The 16,706-nt window shown below is 46.6% G+C and overlaps 1 protein-coding gene across 1 annotated transcript in view; it reads right to left on the bottom strand.

The window, feature by feature from the left end:
• The window catches only part of HUNK (hormonally up-regulated Neu-associated kinase), a 96,810-nt gene that overhangs the window by 33,669 nt on the left and 46,435 nt on the right, over positions 1-16,706 (bottom strand). Inside the window, exons 3-4 of the mRNA XM_078658401.1 lie at positions 9,396-9,451; positions 4,331-4,466 (exon numbers count right to left, since the gene is read on the bottom strand). Of these exons, the coding sequence (XP_078514527.1) occupies positions 4,331-4,466; positions 9,396-9,451 (192 nt within the window). The remainder of the gene's footprint in view (positions 1-4,330; positions 4,467-9,395; positions 9,452-16,706) is intronic.

Here is a 16,706-nt window from a genome sequence, read left to right as displayed (position 1 = left end):
GCTGACAGCAGGTGTCAGACAAAATACAAGCGTACGCCTCGGGGAGTGGTTTTGGTTAAGAGAGTGTGTCTCTGAAAAAAGATCAACACAAAGAACCTTTTGCTAACACTGAAAATTGGAGAAAAAAGGTCCATGTGAGAGAGCTTGCAAACTTTTATTCAACTATTTGAACATAGATAGCGCTGCTACTAACAGGAGGTCTCACTACGTTGAACAACCTGCAGACACTCAAGCATGTGCATGCTTTATGATTGAGAACATGCTGGGGTTGGGGTGGCGTGCAGGAGAGTACACAATGGAGCATTCTATGCCAGGGCCTGCTGTCTAGCACTGTATGCCCACGAGGCCCCCAGAGAGGCACAGGGAAGGGCGCCATGACGCCAGCCGAGAGAGCAGCCTGCAGGTGCGCTCCAGCCCTACTCAACATGGGTCCAGGCTTACAGCTGCACAATGAAGCTCCTTTCAGACCCACCCAATCAGGGGTGCAACGCAGACACCTGCAGCCCCTCTAAACCTTTAGGAGAACCCCATTCAGCCCAAAGCCAATGAGATATTGGAGACTAGGGGCCCGCGCTTCACGTTATGCGGGGGAGGGAGGCATCATTTTGTATTATGCCACTGGATATGATATATTGATCTGCAAGTAACCAGAAATTCCCCTGATCTCCTGTGCATCTTCCTTCTCAAGTTACCCTTGGTGCAGTCAGAGTCCAGAATCCCTCTCCAGAACTCATGGCGAGAGGGAGCCCATGGAAGGAATCCTTTTTTGTTGGTGCTTTGTTGAGGCGGGGGTGGCGACTGCTTTGGGAGGTGGATACACCGTGAGAGAAAGTGAGAACTTGATCAAAACTGAAAACTTTTGAGGCTTATACTGTTTTTAAGTGCTGATAATGTGATAGGTCGGGGGCCGTGGTAAATCAGACAAAGAGATCTTCACAGCATCACACAATTTGTCAGGCGGGAAGCTGGGACTGGAACACTGGCCTCTTATTTCAATGACCCATAGAGATCACTTTGCCTCCATATGGCTCTGGCCATGCCCAGGTGGGTGACAGATAGTTCAGTGGAGAGAGTGGTGAAGTCATCCTTCTCTTCTCCTGCCTACCTCTGAATGTTTGTGTTCGCCACACTTCATGGGTGCAGGGATGTAACACACGCATGCACAGCTTGCGGTGCAGCCGGGCCATGGCCTTGGATATGTCAATACCTCCCTGGAGTACCATACACGGGCAGTTCGCTTCAATCCCACTGTCACAAAAAAAGGCCCCAAACTACTCCCAGCCATCTAGACCCCCTGTCAGTGCAGCTTAGGGCATTGGACACCAGCAGCAGGCCAGAAACTGGCTGCTACATCCGAGGGTGGCGGCCACTACTGCAGGCCACGTGAGGGCTTCGGACACGGGCAACAGGCCAGACCCCTGTTGCAAGTACAACCGAGAGCCTCTGATAATGGCAACAGGCTAATCCCCCACTGTCGGTAAAACGGAGGGCTTCAGACAAATGCAGCAGGCCAAAGCCCCACTGGTAGGTCAACGGAGGGCCTTGCACAACAGGCTGAACCCCTAATCATCGCTATACTAATTCACCACTAATCCTTTATGGGGTCCGGAGGTGCGTGCAACTCGATGAAAAAGCACTTCAACGCCTCATCAGGGGTAGTAAGCGCTTTGTGAGTACAATTACAACTGAGGGCCTTGGACAATTGGAGCAGGCCCAACACCAATGCTAATACAACTAAGGGCCTCGTACAATGCAGAACACAATGGCAGAACGCCACTGTGACAACTCAGGGCCTCCAAGTTTATCCGTGGACAAGAAAACCCTGGTGTGAGTAGAAATGTGTTCTGCAGAGAGCAGTACGGCTATGGCTATGAAGGAGTATGAATACCTTGCGGTGAAGGAATCTCTGGGACCCCTCCACATCCAGAGGGGAGGTTGGTTATTTTGCATCAGCTGAGGAGAGGCGAGAGTGCCTTGAGGTGGGGTGGCTTCAGTCTGTGAATCAGTTCAGGTCCATCTGCTTCAGATGCATTTCCCATGTGCTTTGCTTACAGCCTGCTTACTGCTAGTGATGTCACTGCCGTGGAATGTAAACAAGCCGGCTGACACCAACACACCCAAACAGATGCGAACAGTTCACTCCCCGGGCCGGCATCTCACTCGCATACAGTCCAGGAAAAGCAGACTCCCCGATTGGGTAACTTCATTAGAGAGTACGTGAAAGGTTGACGTGGGGTCTGTGTGAGGAGCCCTGGGGGTGACTGACAGGCAAATGTGTAAGATACTGACACAATCCTATCTGGCCTTATCTTTTGGCGCTGAGGCATCATTCACGCTGATAGCAGGGCTTGCGGGGCCTTCCAAAGAGACAAAAGCTAACACAGAAGGCGCCATATTATTTCCAAGACGAACTGTGCACACCAATCTCGAAAAGTGACGTGTCAAATCTTACACCCAGTGGTCGCTGCGTGGGGGCTCTTCGGCTCCCAGGCCTCAACATAAACAAACAAAAAACCCCACGTCCTGGCTGTCGTCCTCCAAACAGGCCTTTAGAGAGCTATTCTTGGCAGCGCGAGCGTCCCGAAGGCGCTGCTCGGTGGCGTCGGATCTGCTGGCTCAGCTTTTCCCGCTCTTTTTCAGTCATGGTGGTTTTTAAACCTCAGGCGCCGCAGGGGAGACCCACAGGCAAGGAACCATGTCAGAGCCACGTCTGCCTTTAAGTGCACCGAAAAAAAGCAAATCTGAGCTTGCAGATGTAAAAGATGACGTCAATCTTTATGCCAATCATCATGTGTGTCTAAGGAAATCATGAGAGGAACTGTGACGAGCACTAGCCAGATACAGATTTGTAGAACAAGTAATAATAGCGTCCAGATTAGGTTCCAAACCGAGGCAACTGTCTAAAATTGACAACGGGAAAAGTCTCGACTCGACTTTGAATAGTAGGTAGGGCTGGTGTTGAGTCAGTCACCCAAGACTGTACATCTCAAGAGTATGTTGGCCAACTTATGCAGTGAGCCCACTGTTTGCAGAGACTGGAGGCCAGGACACAAGACTACACCGGAAGGGCGAGTTTACGCTACTCAGTAGACCTCAGAATATTGGGACCCCCTACCCATCAAATGAAGATGAACCCCTGTAATCAAGCGGTGTGCAACAACATGACAAAACCTTCCTAAAAAGGATGCTACTGGGACACACGCTACCCACCGAAGCCCCCCTAAAATACTCCTTCTAATAGGAGTGGTCTTCAGGCATGTAACTATATTTGGGTCTCAGTATTAATGCAAATGGGGAACACGTGTGCTGCAGTGTCTGGGTCCCTCAGTGTTAATGACAGTGGGGTTCTGTCCGGCTGTCCCCGTTTACGCCCCTCAATTTTAGTGAAAATGGGGCTCTGGCCCACAAGTGCTTTAAGTTGTCCTCAGATTTAATGACACAGGGGTCCAGTCTTGCTCTCTGTGGTCCCTAGTGTCAGTGGGGTTTTGGCCTCTTGCTCCTTTGTGGGTCCTAAGTTTAGGGCCAGTGTGGTTCGGGCTTGCTGTTATTTTGTGGGGTGCTTATAATTAATTACACTTAATTCCTGGCTGCCTTACAGAATTTGGGCCCCTCAGTGTTAGTGACAGTGGGGTCCTAGGCCTGCTGCTACCTGGTGGGCCCCTAAGCTTTTAGGACAATGGGGTCTTTTGCCACCTTGGGGTGGGGGCTCAGTTTTAATGACAGTGGGGTGCTGGCTAGTTGTCAGTGTTTGCGCTCCTAGGATTTAATAAAACAGGGACTCTGGCCAGCTGGTACTTTGTGACATCCTAAGTTTTAATGTCAGTGGAGTTCGGGGTTACTGCTTGTTATATGGTCCTCCTTCTAAATTAAATGTAAGATGATGGCTTCCTACCAGCAACCAGGCCCCTTGGTTTTAGTGGCAGCAATGTTCTAGATCTTCTGGTGGAACTTGTAGGTGGAACTCCAGAGGTGGGGGCTGCAGGGGGGCTTGTATTGCACCCCGCCATTTTAGTTGGACCTCGTTCTCGCGATCTATTAATATCACCCAAAGAGGGCTACACAACACAAACGGCCTCATATGGAGGAGACTCCGTCCTGTAAGTCTAGTGCCACTGTCAGGCATTCATCCACATTCTCTATTCACCTTTTATCCGCCTCAGTGCTCGCTGGATAGAGCTCTCGCTTGAGAGCGGGCACGCATGTCCTTGTGGCAGCCATTTCTCTGGGGGTGTGAGAACCTGCATAGTGCGTTCTTGCATTTCAAAGGCGACTCGACACACTGGCATCACAAGAGGAAAAAGAGAAGCGGGATTCTTCTTTTCAAACTCACATTGACCACACGTCCACTTTGGGGCCATACTTCTTCCTGGCGAGCAGCTCGGGGGCCGCATAGGCTGGGCTGCCACATTGCGTGCTGAAGGGGTCCGAGTAGCCCAAGATGCCCGCACAGTTGCTTAACCCAAAGTCTGCAGAAACAGAAGAAGCAATACAGGTGGATGAGTCGACAGGCCAGAAAAAACGGGGCGGACAAGGACAACAAAATGGCATGTAGCGTACAATACATAAAAATGTAATTGAAAACTCAGAAATTTGTTCCCATATGTTTATGCCTACATTTTGAGTAAAATTACAGATTTTAAAGCAATTCCTGGAGCACTCTTTGGAAGCTATGACTGTCACAGATTCCCCGGACTATAGTCATTAGCACCGATTTAGGTACACAGACATGTACAGGAGTATAAATGCATTTGCACTTTCCTATTTTCGCATTGGGAATCCTTTTCTGACTCCCAATTTTGAGGGTGTTCCCTTTCCAATACAACAATGAAAGTAGATTTAGTCCTGCCCTTGACAAGAGTAGATGTACCAAAATGTTCAGTGTGGGAAACTGCCCGAAGAAGGTTAGTCACCATTTAAAAACTCATAAAGATGTTCACCAGGTTTTAGAGGCGGCCCCAACCTGGAACTACAACACACCCCTTATAGCAGAATTGCTCCCACAGAAATTCCACCATATTGTGAATCAAAAATGGGATTCTACCCCTGTAGATACTTGTATTTTGGCACCTTGGTTCACACTTAAGATACACAAACACGTTTGATAAAGACAGAGCACCATTTGGTCTCAGCATTAGGAAAACAGTATCACATTTACTGAAAACAAAAAAAGGATGTTTGGTTTAGCCTAAAGAGACCTTCAGTAACTTAGCTGCAATATTTTATATTTTCCTTTCCCTTCATGGCGAGAGAGAGTTTAGGTCACACACTGTGCCAAATAGACTGTACAATAATACAATATTGAATGAGTGTTTTGTTGTCACTGGTGTTTTAACATGTATTGCCTGCCATGATTCCCAGCATCATAAAAGGTATTAGTTCAAGCACGGGAATCTATGAACGATCCAATTCTGGAGAAATGTATGTCAGAATTAAATGATCCCAATTTAATATCTGTAATCGCATAGTTTCTGGTGAGTTTTTTTTTTTAAACATTTCATCAGATAAACGCTCTGGTTGTTTCTACTGTGTCAGAGCCATGGTGGGTAGCCTGAACTATTTCCCCGCTACCTTGGGGGATTCAAGGCCTTGAAAAAACAGAGCCAGGTTTGCCTTTCTGGCTTGTGGTGACCTTGGGAAAACAAAGGGCTGCAGAGTCAGCAAAAGGCAGAGCACGGCTAGAAAAGAGCAGCCTTCAAAGGAAGGCAAAGTTCATTTGGTTCGAATTTCTCCAAGATGGTACAAGTTCACTGGGTTGCGTGCCTTAAGGGAACTTGGCCATCATGCTGAACTGATTAAAGGCGCTGTGCGCTTCATTCACAAGAGCCCTGAAAATGGTGCTCGCGCTACAGGCACGTACATACATATTTATGAACTCCCTCTAGTTTTGTGGAACAACTATTTGTGCCTATTTTTTTCCAGTTTTATTATTAGTTTTATTGTTGTGTTCCTTCTGCGGTAATTGCTTTCCTTCAATGCATCTTAACCCGTTGGGTGCTGGTGACGGAACCACTCCGTCACCAGCCTCGGACGGGCTGTGCTAATGACGGAGTGGTTCCGTCACGGCCCGGCCGCTACGCCTGCGCGGCAGCGATTTCGTGCCTGCGCTGAGCGTTCCATTGAGCAGGCGGGGCTGTGACGGAACCACTCCGTCACAAGCACAGCGCACCCGAGGCTCGTGACGGAGTGGTTCAGTCACGAGCTTGGCGGCGCAGCGCGGCCCCCCTGCCCCCTAGCGCTACGACGGAATTACCACCGCAGCCAAGGGGTTAAAGGGGATTTTAGAGATTTTTCCCAATGTTCCAGCCAAATTTCCCTGAAGTGATCTGACAGGTACCTTGAAATGTGCGCACCTGTGGGACACCTGGATTAAGAAAAGGTTTTAAAATGTGAATTATTGACACATAGGAGGCACACGCCCCTGTGTCTGGGGGTAGAGCACATTCATGACAGGACGTGCTGAAGATGGGAGAAGTAGTATTGTCCTACCGTCGTAGGGTATCACTTCCTACAATTTGTAGAAGTGGTAACGGGGCAGATAAGGGCAGGAAGAAGTCACAGCAGACAAATGATACAAGGAAGCCACTGAGAAATTTGGTATTGCTGTTATTGTACCTTATAAAGACTATCCTGAGATATTTTTCAAGAATGGAGTTTCAGTTCCACTTCTGAGACTGCGCCACACTACGAGAATCACAAATGAAGCCTACTAAATGTAGGTGCTCTTGGGAGGATAGTTATTAGCTTTCCAGGACCCTAATCTAGCAGATTAGCTTCCTGGCAAAGTTCTCTGTGTGGCTTTTGTGGCATGATTTGCAATTGTGGAAATCTGTTTCTACAACATAATACATGTATGTATGTAGTGTGTGATAATGGTCTCGGTAGCCACGATTCCACTTACGGTATCAGTTTAACCCAGGTATTCCACGTGGGGTCTGGTGGCTTAGTGGACTAACGCGTCCACTATAGGGGCCTGTGTTTGACTCATGGTCACAGGCTTAAATCTTGGCAGGCCCACTCAGCCTTTCATCCTTCTGAGGTCGATAATGTAGGTGTTAAAACATCTTTTTGAGTGCAGGGGTGGCCGCACTGCTGCACACACACTATTTCTGTACCATATGCAGGGTCACAGGAATTATGCAGCAGGGCAGAGCCAAATTATGCAGCATGGTTGACTAAATTATGTGGCAAGAAAAGCCCAGCGTAAATCAGCATTTTTTGATAGTATTGCTCCATTATTTTGCCATTTAAAAAGTTGTTTAACACTGTTCATGGGTTGCACCTATTTAGTACCAGTTTAACACCCAAACATAGCAATAAACTACAGAAAGGTGAGCAGTAATTAAACATTTGCAAAGGGCCCTACACTGTGTGGCAACACATGTTGCTGCGTTTTTAGTAACTTTTGAACCGCTTAACCTAGAAAACATTTTTTTGTTCAAATCTTCGGATCATGCAGATTTCGGATTACGTGGCAAAAGCGGCAGGTCCATAATTATGCAAGAAACGCCACAGCCGCACAATTGCATAATTCATGTGGCCCTCCATCGCTCCACAAGATACACAGTTTGCACCATTCCTCTCAGAAGCCTCTGTGCCGAACCCACCTTTGCGACCGGAAGTCCTGCTGTGCACAGGCACGCTATCCCTGCACGCTCTTGTTCGCGCACCCCCGCAGCTCCCCCCGCCCTGGGGCCCACTGCTCAGGTTGTGCAGGCCTCTCACGTGAAGTTTCCCCTCAGGGCTCTGATGAATAGGTCTCAGAGCCATTCATTTCTTTCAGAGGAACGTTTTGCTGGCAGGAACTCAAGAGAAGGCCTCCGAGTACTTCCTGTTTGCCACAGAGGCCGCACAAGCTGGTGGAGAGGGCGCGCACTGTATCCTGCCTGGAATTAGACCCTTCGGGTATGTAGCGCGCTTTATAAGTGTCACTGATTGATTGATTGATTGAATTAGCAATTCAGATGAGCATGACAACGCCCACGTGCAATCGTGTAATTATGCAGACCTGGCATATTGGACAGATGCACACGGGGTGGGAACGAAGGCAAGAAAGCAACAGAAGGGGACTGGGTACACTACACACAGTGTACCAGAGCAGACGCAATCTGGGGTATGCAGGGGGAACTGCTCTTAAAGGCAGGCTGGCGTCGGGCCACACACAACTGACTCCGACACAGCCCCATCGGCCTACTTTTTGTGGAATCTCACAATCTTCTTTTATAAAAAAAATATGTCTCCCTATACTAGGCCCTGGGTAGCTGTGTGGGCTTCGGTAACTAGCCCACTCTGTTTACATACTTTATTACTTTGTTTCTTACTCATTTTTTTTAAATGGCTGAATGTAAGTCAGCAATTTCAGGTGCGAATATGTGAACTCGGGAGGGGGGCAGTACATTTTTTGTGGCCTATAAAGAACTTGACATAAAGCAAACAGAGACAATAGAATAATATAATAAGCTGCTCATCATAACATCTGAGCTCCTGAACTTGCATTAAAGGAAATCAAAATATTCCACAATATGGCTACAAATACGTTTTAAGGCCCTGTAGCTAGTGCAGCAGAACAGGCTACGATGTTACCACCATTAGAGGACGTCACAGCTAACCTTTGGAGTTGGAAGGTTAATTTCGATTCCCTTTCATTAAAAAACAAAAAAAGATTAAACAAGCATTGCGTCCTGAAAATATATTCTTGGGATTAGGTTTAGAATTGCTAATTATAACTTCTAAAAAAAAAGGTTTAGGGTCTAACAAGATAATCCAGAGGCCGCCATGCAGCCTGGCACGTTAGCTGAGGTAGGCCCAAGCCTCTGTTCCTCTGGGAGAAGGCTGTCCGCCATGTTATGAGATCCTGTTATGGCCTGGGGGAGACCTCTGTACCGCCAGTGCTCTGGGGGCGCCATCTTAATTTGGATTACTGTGCTTTTTGTTTCTGTTATATAAACAGTTTGCGTGTTTTTTGTTTTTGTTATATTACCTCCTAAAGTAAGAGTGCATTTAAAAACCCCCAAAAAGGAGCCGTCTTGGCACGCAGAAGGTTGTCTACCTGCATCTCAGGGCCGTAGTGTGTTTTCCATGCCAAGGGCTGGCGGGGACCGTGAAACCTGGCGGCCCAGTGGTTGTTGGGTAGCCAAGTAAAAGGTTTCCATTAGCAAAGCCAAAAGAGATTCCACTTGCATTAACCCAATGGTCCCCCCACCTGTAAGTGAGGTGGTAGAACCCGAAGACAGGTTCTGCTGGCCTTTAAATGGTCACTTAAGGTACTTGAAACATTAACATAGACGTAAGAAGGGAAAAGAGGGATTATCTGTTTAGGCAAAATGGCCCCTTTTCATTCAACTAGGTAAAAAGGCATCAACAGGCTAGATAGCTCTCAACTTTAAGAAGGTGCCTACCAATCAGCTTGATGTTGTTGTTTTCATCCAGTAGAAGGTTTTCGATCTTCAAGTCCCTGTAGAAACAGAATAAGACACCATGGCGTCAAATGATCAAAACCAGCAGGCTAGCAAAAGGTAACTGAATCTCACATGCGCCTCTATAAAACTGCCCATTCAACAGGTTCATGACTATATTATCTCATCTCTTACCTCACCAATCCTCCCCCACCACAATTGAACTCCACATCAGTGGCATCACGAAAAATGGTACGGTCCCTTTTAAAAGATTAGGGGAAGAACTAAAAAAATCCACCACCCTGGATGTAAGCGGAAAACTTGAGTCACCTCCAGATATGCAACGGCTTCTGTTCCAGCGTCCTAAACAGCTTTCCCATTGGGATCCCTCATGAACAGTGCCCCCTACCTGCAGAAGCCGATATTACACCTTGCACAACAGTAGACAGCTGGCTGATCTGTCAACACCCGCAAATACAATTCACTCCATTTTCAATAGTACCTGCTTTCAAAAGATGTAAATCTGGATTTAAGTGGAACAGCACCGCCTACACAGCTCTGGTCTAAAGACTAGGCTTTTAATTGAGGGTTTCAAATCCAGTTCAATCTCCCGCTGAATTTATATCAGTTTACACTTCCTGAAGTTGTCGGGTTTCCTTGGGAACATAATCTGAAGTTTCAATGCTGCCACTCCAGTGCTTTATAAAAGAGCATCCCTAGGGCGAGCTGGAAGGTGTACATGCTACCAGTAACTAGTCTAAAGTCGGTTATTTCAAAGTAACGCTGTTCAACACTTTATAAAAGCACCCATACTCTGACGCTGGAGAAAACACAGGTACCAGGTTATCCTCAGATGTCAAGCCGTGAGTGATTGAGCTGCATTGGGTTGCTGGTGATACTGTCCTAAAGGGGTGGGGAGAGGACTCCTATGATGAAGCATGACACTAAGAAGTCTGTGAGGTTTCCTCTTCCACTAAGGATGACTTTTCACAGATAACAACCTAAGTTGAAGCTCGTGGTGTTCTATATACATGTATGAGCCCAAAAATCTTGGAACATTGTATACACGGCTTATCATTCCATCACAGGTGCCACCGTACAATTATTTTGTGTTATGTGTGCAGCTTTAGGTCTGCCATTTTGTATCACCGTACCTCTATGTTTGTTTATTCCACTACAAATGTTGCCGTGTGAGTAACAGGGGGGCATCTGGATGTGACCAGCCAGAGACAGTCAGACCAATATTATGTCAAAGTAGTGAGTCAAGAATGAAATAGGGTGTGGCAGGACATAGTGACACAAAGCGGGTGGCACTCCTGAGAAGCGGGGCAAGGAAATGGTGGGATGCTTCAATAGAGTAAGGGCAAAGATGAAGTGTGCCCCAGAGAGAGTAGGGGCTGGATCTGGGCCAGGGCAGTGGTACAACATTACATTGGTAGGGGCGCGACTGAAACGGCGAAATAAGTCCTTACTGAACACCTGATACAGTAAAGCATAAATTTAGCTGCTGTGACAGTGATCAATCACCCTTGTGACAGTAGTACATGGGATTCTTTATAATAAAAAAAAGATTACAAAGCAACGGTTGACATTCACTCTAAAATGATTTGTGCCAGCGCTGAAGCACAGGAAGGCTGGATTACAACATGGCGGTGCCAGAACGCAAATAATTCTGAAAGTGGACTTCAAACTTCTCAGAGACATAGAAAACAAAAAATACAGCTGTGGTTTGTATTGTGATACTTATGTAGCTTTTTTGTCCTCTTTGTGTGGCGCTGAATACATTTTTGTGGACGGGAAGCACTCTATACCATGGGGGAGTTCTTGACTGGCAGAGTGACCCTACATTGGAGGTGTTTTGGTGACATGCTTGAATAACCAGAGGTGCTCTTTTCTTGTCTTGGGGTGCAGTGCCTAGCAGTGTGACAGAGGTGGAGGTGTGAGAAATAGGAGAGCACATTATAATTATAGTGAGGACTAAAACATATAGGCAGGTACACAGCAACAGAATAGCCAGAAAGGTCACTGGTGGTGGGTCATTATTTTTTTACAAAAATTAAAAATGTCCACCATTGATAAGTCTAAAAACAGAAAAAGGACAACATTTTGGGGGCTTAGTTTGTTTCCAACACCCTGGAGTACTGTTAGCTAAACCTTGGGATAAATAGTGATTTGTCCACTCGCCAAGGGAACAAAACCGGATTTACAAATTCTTCTGGTTCAACATCATCCCAGAACACATTTACACCACAGATGCCCTTCAAACCTCAGTGACGTATTTAGACATTTTTAGACTTCTACTGGAATCAAAGAAAGAGCATTGGTAATCTCGCATTATACCAGCTGCACAGCTGTTTCCACCCTCAACAAAATGATAGGGTGGCGGGAAAGACGTCAAACTGCAGCCAGCAACTAGATACTTGCACACATGGAAACAAAGTTGCCTCCTCAATAGCAGGAGCCTTCAGAAGAAGCGGCTCATCGGACTCCGGCATGTTTCTCATGGGGTGTAGCGCTGTAATCAAAGTCTCATTCATCCCCTCCTTCATGTCCTAAGCTAGGAGTCTCTGTAATTGCATCTTAGGCACATTTAGTTGTGAAGATATGAATGCATTTTGTCAAGCACCAGGACAAAAAATCTGGGGTTGTCGACAGCCCTCCTCCTCCAGCGGTACATTCTGGGACTCGCGTCAGTGACAACCTGACAGTAATTGCTAAGAACTCATCAGAATTCGGTCACAGTCTCTAAAGTGTGGCGGGTTAGACGCTCCGCGTGGGATGCGGGCCTGAGCAAGCGCGAGCTGCGGCAGCCAGTCTCGCTCGTGCACACGCTCCTCTAACATCTAGACTTGCTGTTTGCCTCTTTGATCACAGAGGAGTGGTGAAGGCCTCGTCCCAATCTGAACTCCATCAAATTTAAGTCAAGTAACACAAACTTTATATAATGGAAAAAAGAAGGTATCTATTTTGGCAAAAGAGTGAATAGGTGGATACCAACAATTGAACTGGCTTGTGTGGGGCTCTCTGCCCTAGAAGCCTTGAGTTCTAATAAGGACTACGGTGATCTATCTTTCCTGCTGTACTAGAATTGATGCTTTTACCCCTTTCTAATCCCACCACCATTGAGGTTGCCTAGCGTTGTAGAATGGTGTGCTGCTTTGGTAGCAGGCTGCAGTGTATTGTGCTACGTCTTAGAGATCTCAGTTGCTTAGTGCAGAACTTGAGGGTACAGGCATGTTTGGTGCCTCAGAAGTGTGCTTACATGTTTTGTTGGACACAGTCACACTGCAGCTATTGCAGAGGGCACTTCAGCTCGGCTGGAGTAAAGGCAGAAGTTCTGATCTATTGATGGTTGTACCACCAGATCACACATCCCAAATGGACTGTATGGTGAGTGGTGGTCCACAGTGGTGGCTTGTAAGGGCTTGATTTGGTTGCTAAGCTGTGCCTCGGTCATTTAGCTGCAAAATCTGAGAGCACTTAGACTGCAGACTGCAGATCAAGGGTAAGCACTATAAAGCAGAATCAGCCCAAGGAGCCTACCACTGGCGCAATACCTGAGAGAAGAGGTGGACAGTGAGCGGAATGAGAACCTGACAATGAGTAAAAAATCAGGATCATTGATTTGAATCTATAATGTCAGGAAAGTGAATAAGTGCCTGTTTCTATAGCTGCATATATGACCAGAAAAGCACGCCGCACTCTTGTTTTGAAGACAAAACATTCTTTTACAATTCTCCTTACAAACACGAATTCCCGGTGCTTGGTAAGGAGACAGGCTTTTTCATGAAGATGTGCCCTGTCTTACCCAGCAGCGCATGCAAAAGACATCCAATACCTTGCGGACTGCGAGAAGGCAACTTTTGGGCTAGCTGGGCCTGGACGTCAGGAACATCAGTGGTGAACTAGGGCTATCTATGTACTTAGAGCCGAGAGTACTGACCAGGATACAACAGAGAGGCACAGAGACCTTTAACCTACAGGTAGTCGAACAAAGCTAGGCACATCTTCGTGCAGGGGCTGGTGCCAGAGCGGCAGATTCAGGTGCCAAAGTACTGCAAGGAAATTTACTCTATCACTACAGGAGGTAGGAGCGGGTAATCTTTCTTAACTGGTGCTTCTGAGAAACCTGAAATTCGAGATTCGGGTGCCAGAAATGTTGCAATAGTGGAGGAAAGTAAAACTGCATAACCCCGTTGAGTCCAGAAGAAAAGGGAGCTTTGAACTAAAAAGAAAAATGATTGCCTTTTGCATGCTTTATGGTGAGAGACAGAAAGAGAGAGAGAGTGACCCCCCACCCAATATGTGGCGAGGATCAGAAAGAGATTGACATGATTGCATCTGTTGGTCTATGGCGCCATGACGAGTGGGTTTTATGTACTCGACCTGCACAAAAATAGGAGCTGGTGCTCAACAGTTCTCCCGAAAAGTTAGCAAGTGGGCTGGGCAAAAACGTCCTGGTGGGAAATATTCCAATATTTGAGTTCTGAGGCACAGGGGGAAAAGTTATTTTTTTGTCGGATTGATAAGTGACTGACCATTGGGTTCTGGTTTCAGAGAGTCTTTCATCACACCTGTACTAGAGTGTGCTTTGCGAATCATTGTGGCTCTAAAAGCGACAGTGAGCACAGCCGCTACCTGGACAGTGGGTCTGCTGACCAGCAGGGTCCACTACCCTGGTAGAGGACAGGACGGAGGGAAGGCACAGAGCACTTCAACATGGCACCCTTGCAACAAGAGGCTCTATTTAACTCCCGTCATTGAATTGATGCCCTATATCCATAATATGTTGCATTAATATATTGACACAGTTCTTGTACAAATACAGGAGGCGGCCTTTGTGTGAAGAAGCATGGCATCTACTCATTGTACAGAGACTCATGAGATCTGGGCCCAACCTTCAGATAGATCTTCTTGTGAACATTTTTTGATCTGGAGTCTGAAATTACTAATTTCTCTAAAGAATAAGCAATCAAGAATATTAAAACGAATCCGTGTTTGGAGGACACCAGAGATTTGGTGGGGGACATTTACATTTGCAGATCTCAGCGGCATGGGTGTTTAGATAGCTCAGCCTATCAGGAAAGGGTATTGATATTTGGAGGACTCTATAGGTCCAGGGAAAAGCATTGCTGTTTGGAGAGCTCGACAGGGCCAATGGAATGCGTTAGTGTTTGGAGGGCTCTGCTGGACCAGCGAATGGTGTTAAGAGTTTGGAAGACTCTGCAGATCCAGGAAAAAGCAATACTGTTTGGAGAGCTCTACAGGGCCAATGGAATGTGTTCGTGTTTGGAGGGCTCTGCGGGGATGTATGACGTTACAACGCATGCTATTAAAACGCATGCCTTTACGAAGCAAGTTTTACAAAGCAAGTCGTTACAACGACTTGCGTTGGGGGGCGCTGGATAGTGAATAGTTTAATTTACTATTCCAACTCCAGTCCCCGTGGATAGTAGGGAAGGTGTTGGAAACTATTCCCTACCCTAGAGCGCCCGCCAGCGCAAGACGTTGTAAAAGTTGCGTTGTAATGGTTGCGTCGTAAAGGTACTTCATTGTAAAAGTTGCGTTGTAAAGGATGTTCCCCCTCTGCGGGTCCAAGCAAAGATACTAGTGATTGGACGGTTCTTTAGGTCCAGGGGCTTTCATTAGAGTTTGGAAGGCTCTACAGATCCAGGGAAAAGCAATACGGTTTGGTGAGCTCTGCAGGTATAGAAGGACATTTGTGGGTGGAAGGCCTTAGTGGTCCAAGGGAAGGCATTAGCATTTTGGAAGGGTCTACAGGTCCAGGGAAAGGCCATAGAATTTAGAAGGGTCTACAGGCCCAGGAAACAGCAGTAGCCTTTGGAAGGTACTACAGATTAGAATGGGGAGATTAGGGTTTGTACAGCTCTATAGGTATTTATGACACAGCAGAGGTAGTTTTGGACTTTCAAAGCAGCTGCCATCTTTTTATCACCATCCCCAGAAACGGTCTAAAGGTGAGTTCCTCTTCGTGACTACATATTGCTACCTGCCTCGCTTTCACCTCCGCTCTACCTCTCACTGGCAATTCTGGATCTTCCAGGTTTCTAATAATAAACACTTGACACTGCTGAGATAAATGTAAATATTGTTCGCACAGAAGAGCCTGTGACTCATGGAATGTCAACTTACATCATTTTATTTTGGGCTACTGGAAAAATACGTGCTATTTTCTGCCATTCCGCCCTCTATAAGCATCATCGCGGAACAGCATGGGCGAGAGGTTACGTGGGTAGGAAAACACTGTACATAAACAGCTTTCTGTTCCCTTGGCACAAGGTAGGGGGTTGACTCTAAACCAAGCAGCCCATGTAAAGGCACATACATAATGTATTAACCTCTTGCCCACCATCACACTGGGCTCCCACTTCAAACTTCATTATATTGTGAATAAGACATCGGTGATACTTGCCACGATTGGACAACAGACAGCAGGAGACAATAGTCTGGGACAAACATATCGGTAATGTAACTTCATAAACTAAAACAGAGGAATGGGGTGCAGGCACATAGTGGAAGTTAGGTCAATGAATAGCGGAAAATATAAATTTAAAGAAGGAAACAGTTTAAAAATAGAGAAAATGCAAGTTATAGAGAAGAGTAGGAAAAAAAGTAGCATAAAAAAAGGAATATGAAAAAGGAAACTTCGGAAAATCCAATACTAATGAACTGTAATTAATGAAAAACGGACGAAAATAAATTAGTTCCCGATATTAATTGCACCAAGATGAATTACCGACGTTAGTCTCTGAATGATTAATGCACCAGATGTACTGACATTAACCCGTATCCCCTACTCCTCCCACTCCCCACCTCCCAGGAACTGCAGTTAATCAGAAAAAAGTGCCCACTGTGGAATCTCTCAGATATTTTTCATGAAGGTTCCTTTGAAGCATGTCTTTGTTAGTCAATGTAGACATCTTTTGAACATGTTGGATCTCTTTGGTACTCAACAGTATGTATGATGTCTGGGTTGGAATAGGCTGCAGCCTGCCCTGTTTTTTTCCCCTTATGCTCGCATTCTGTCTCGTCTAGTGACATTTCATCAAATCCTCCGGTGTCAGCTCCAAAGGCCCTCCTAAACTTGGGCTCCAATGCCAGCAAATGGGAGTGAGCTCCCAGATCCGCACAAACGCCACTGAGCTCCATTGGGCCCTTCCATGCTTGGGCTCCACTGCCAACGAATGGGGCGTGAGCTCCCAGATCCGCACAAGCGCCACTGAGGTCCAATGGTCCCGCCCATGCTTGGGCTCCAATGCCAGGAAATGGGGAGTGAGCTCTCAGATCCGCACA

The sequence above is a fragment of the Lissotriton helveticus genome, chromosome 8, assembly GCF_964261635.1.
Source record: "Lissotriton helveticus chromosome 8, aLisHel1.1, whole genome shotgun sequence".
Classification (NCBI taxonomy): Eukaryota; Metazoa; Chordata; class Amphibia; order Caudata; family Salamandridae; genus Lissotriton; species Lissotriton helveticus.
Note: the sequence above shows the minus strand (reverse complement) of the source record. Positions and strands in the feature narration are given on the sequence as shown.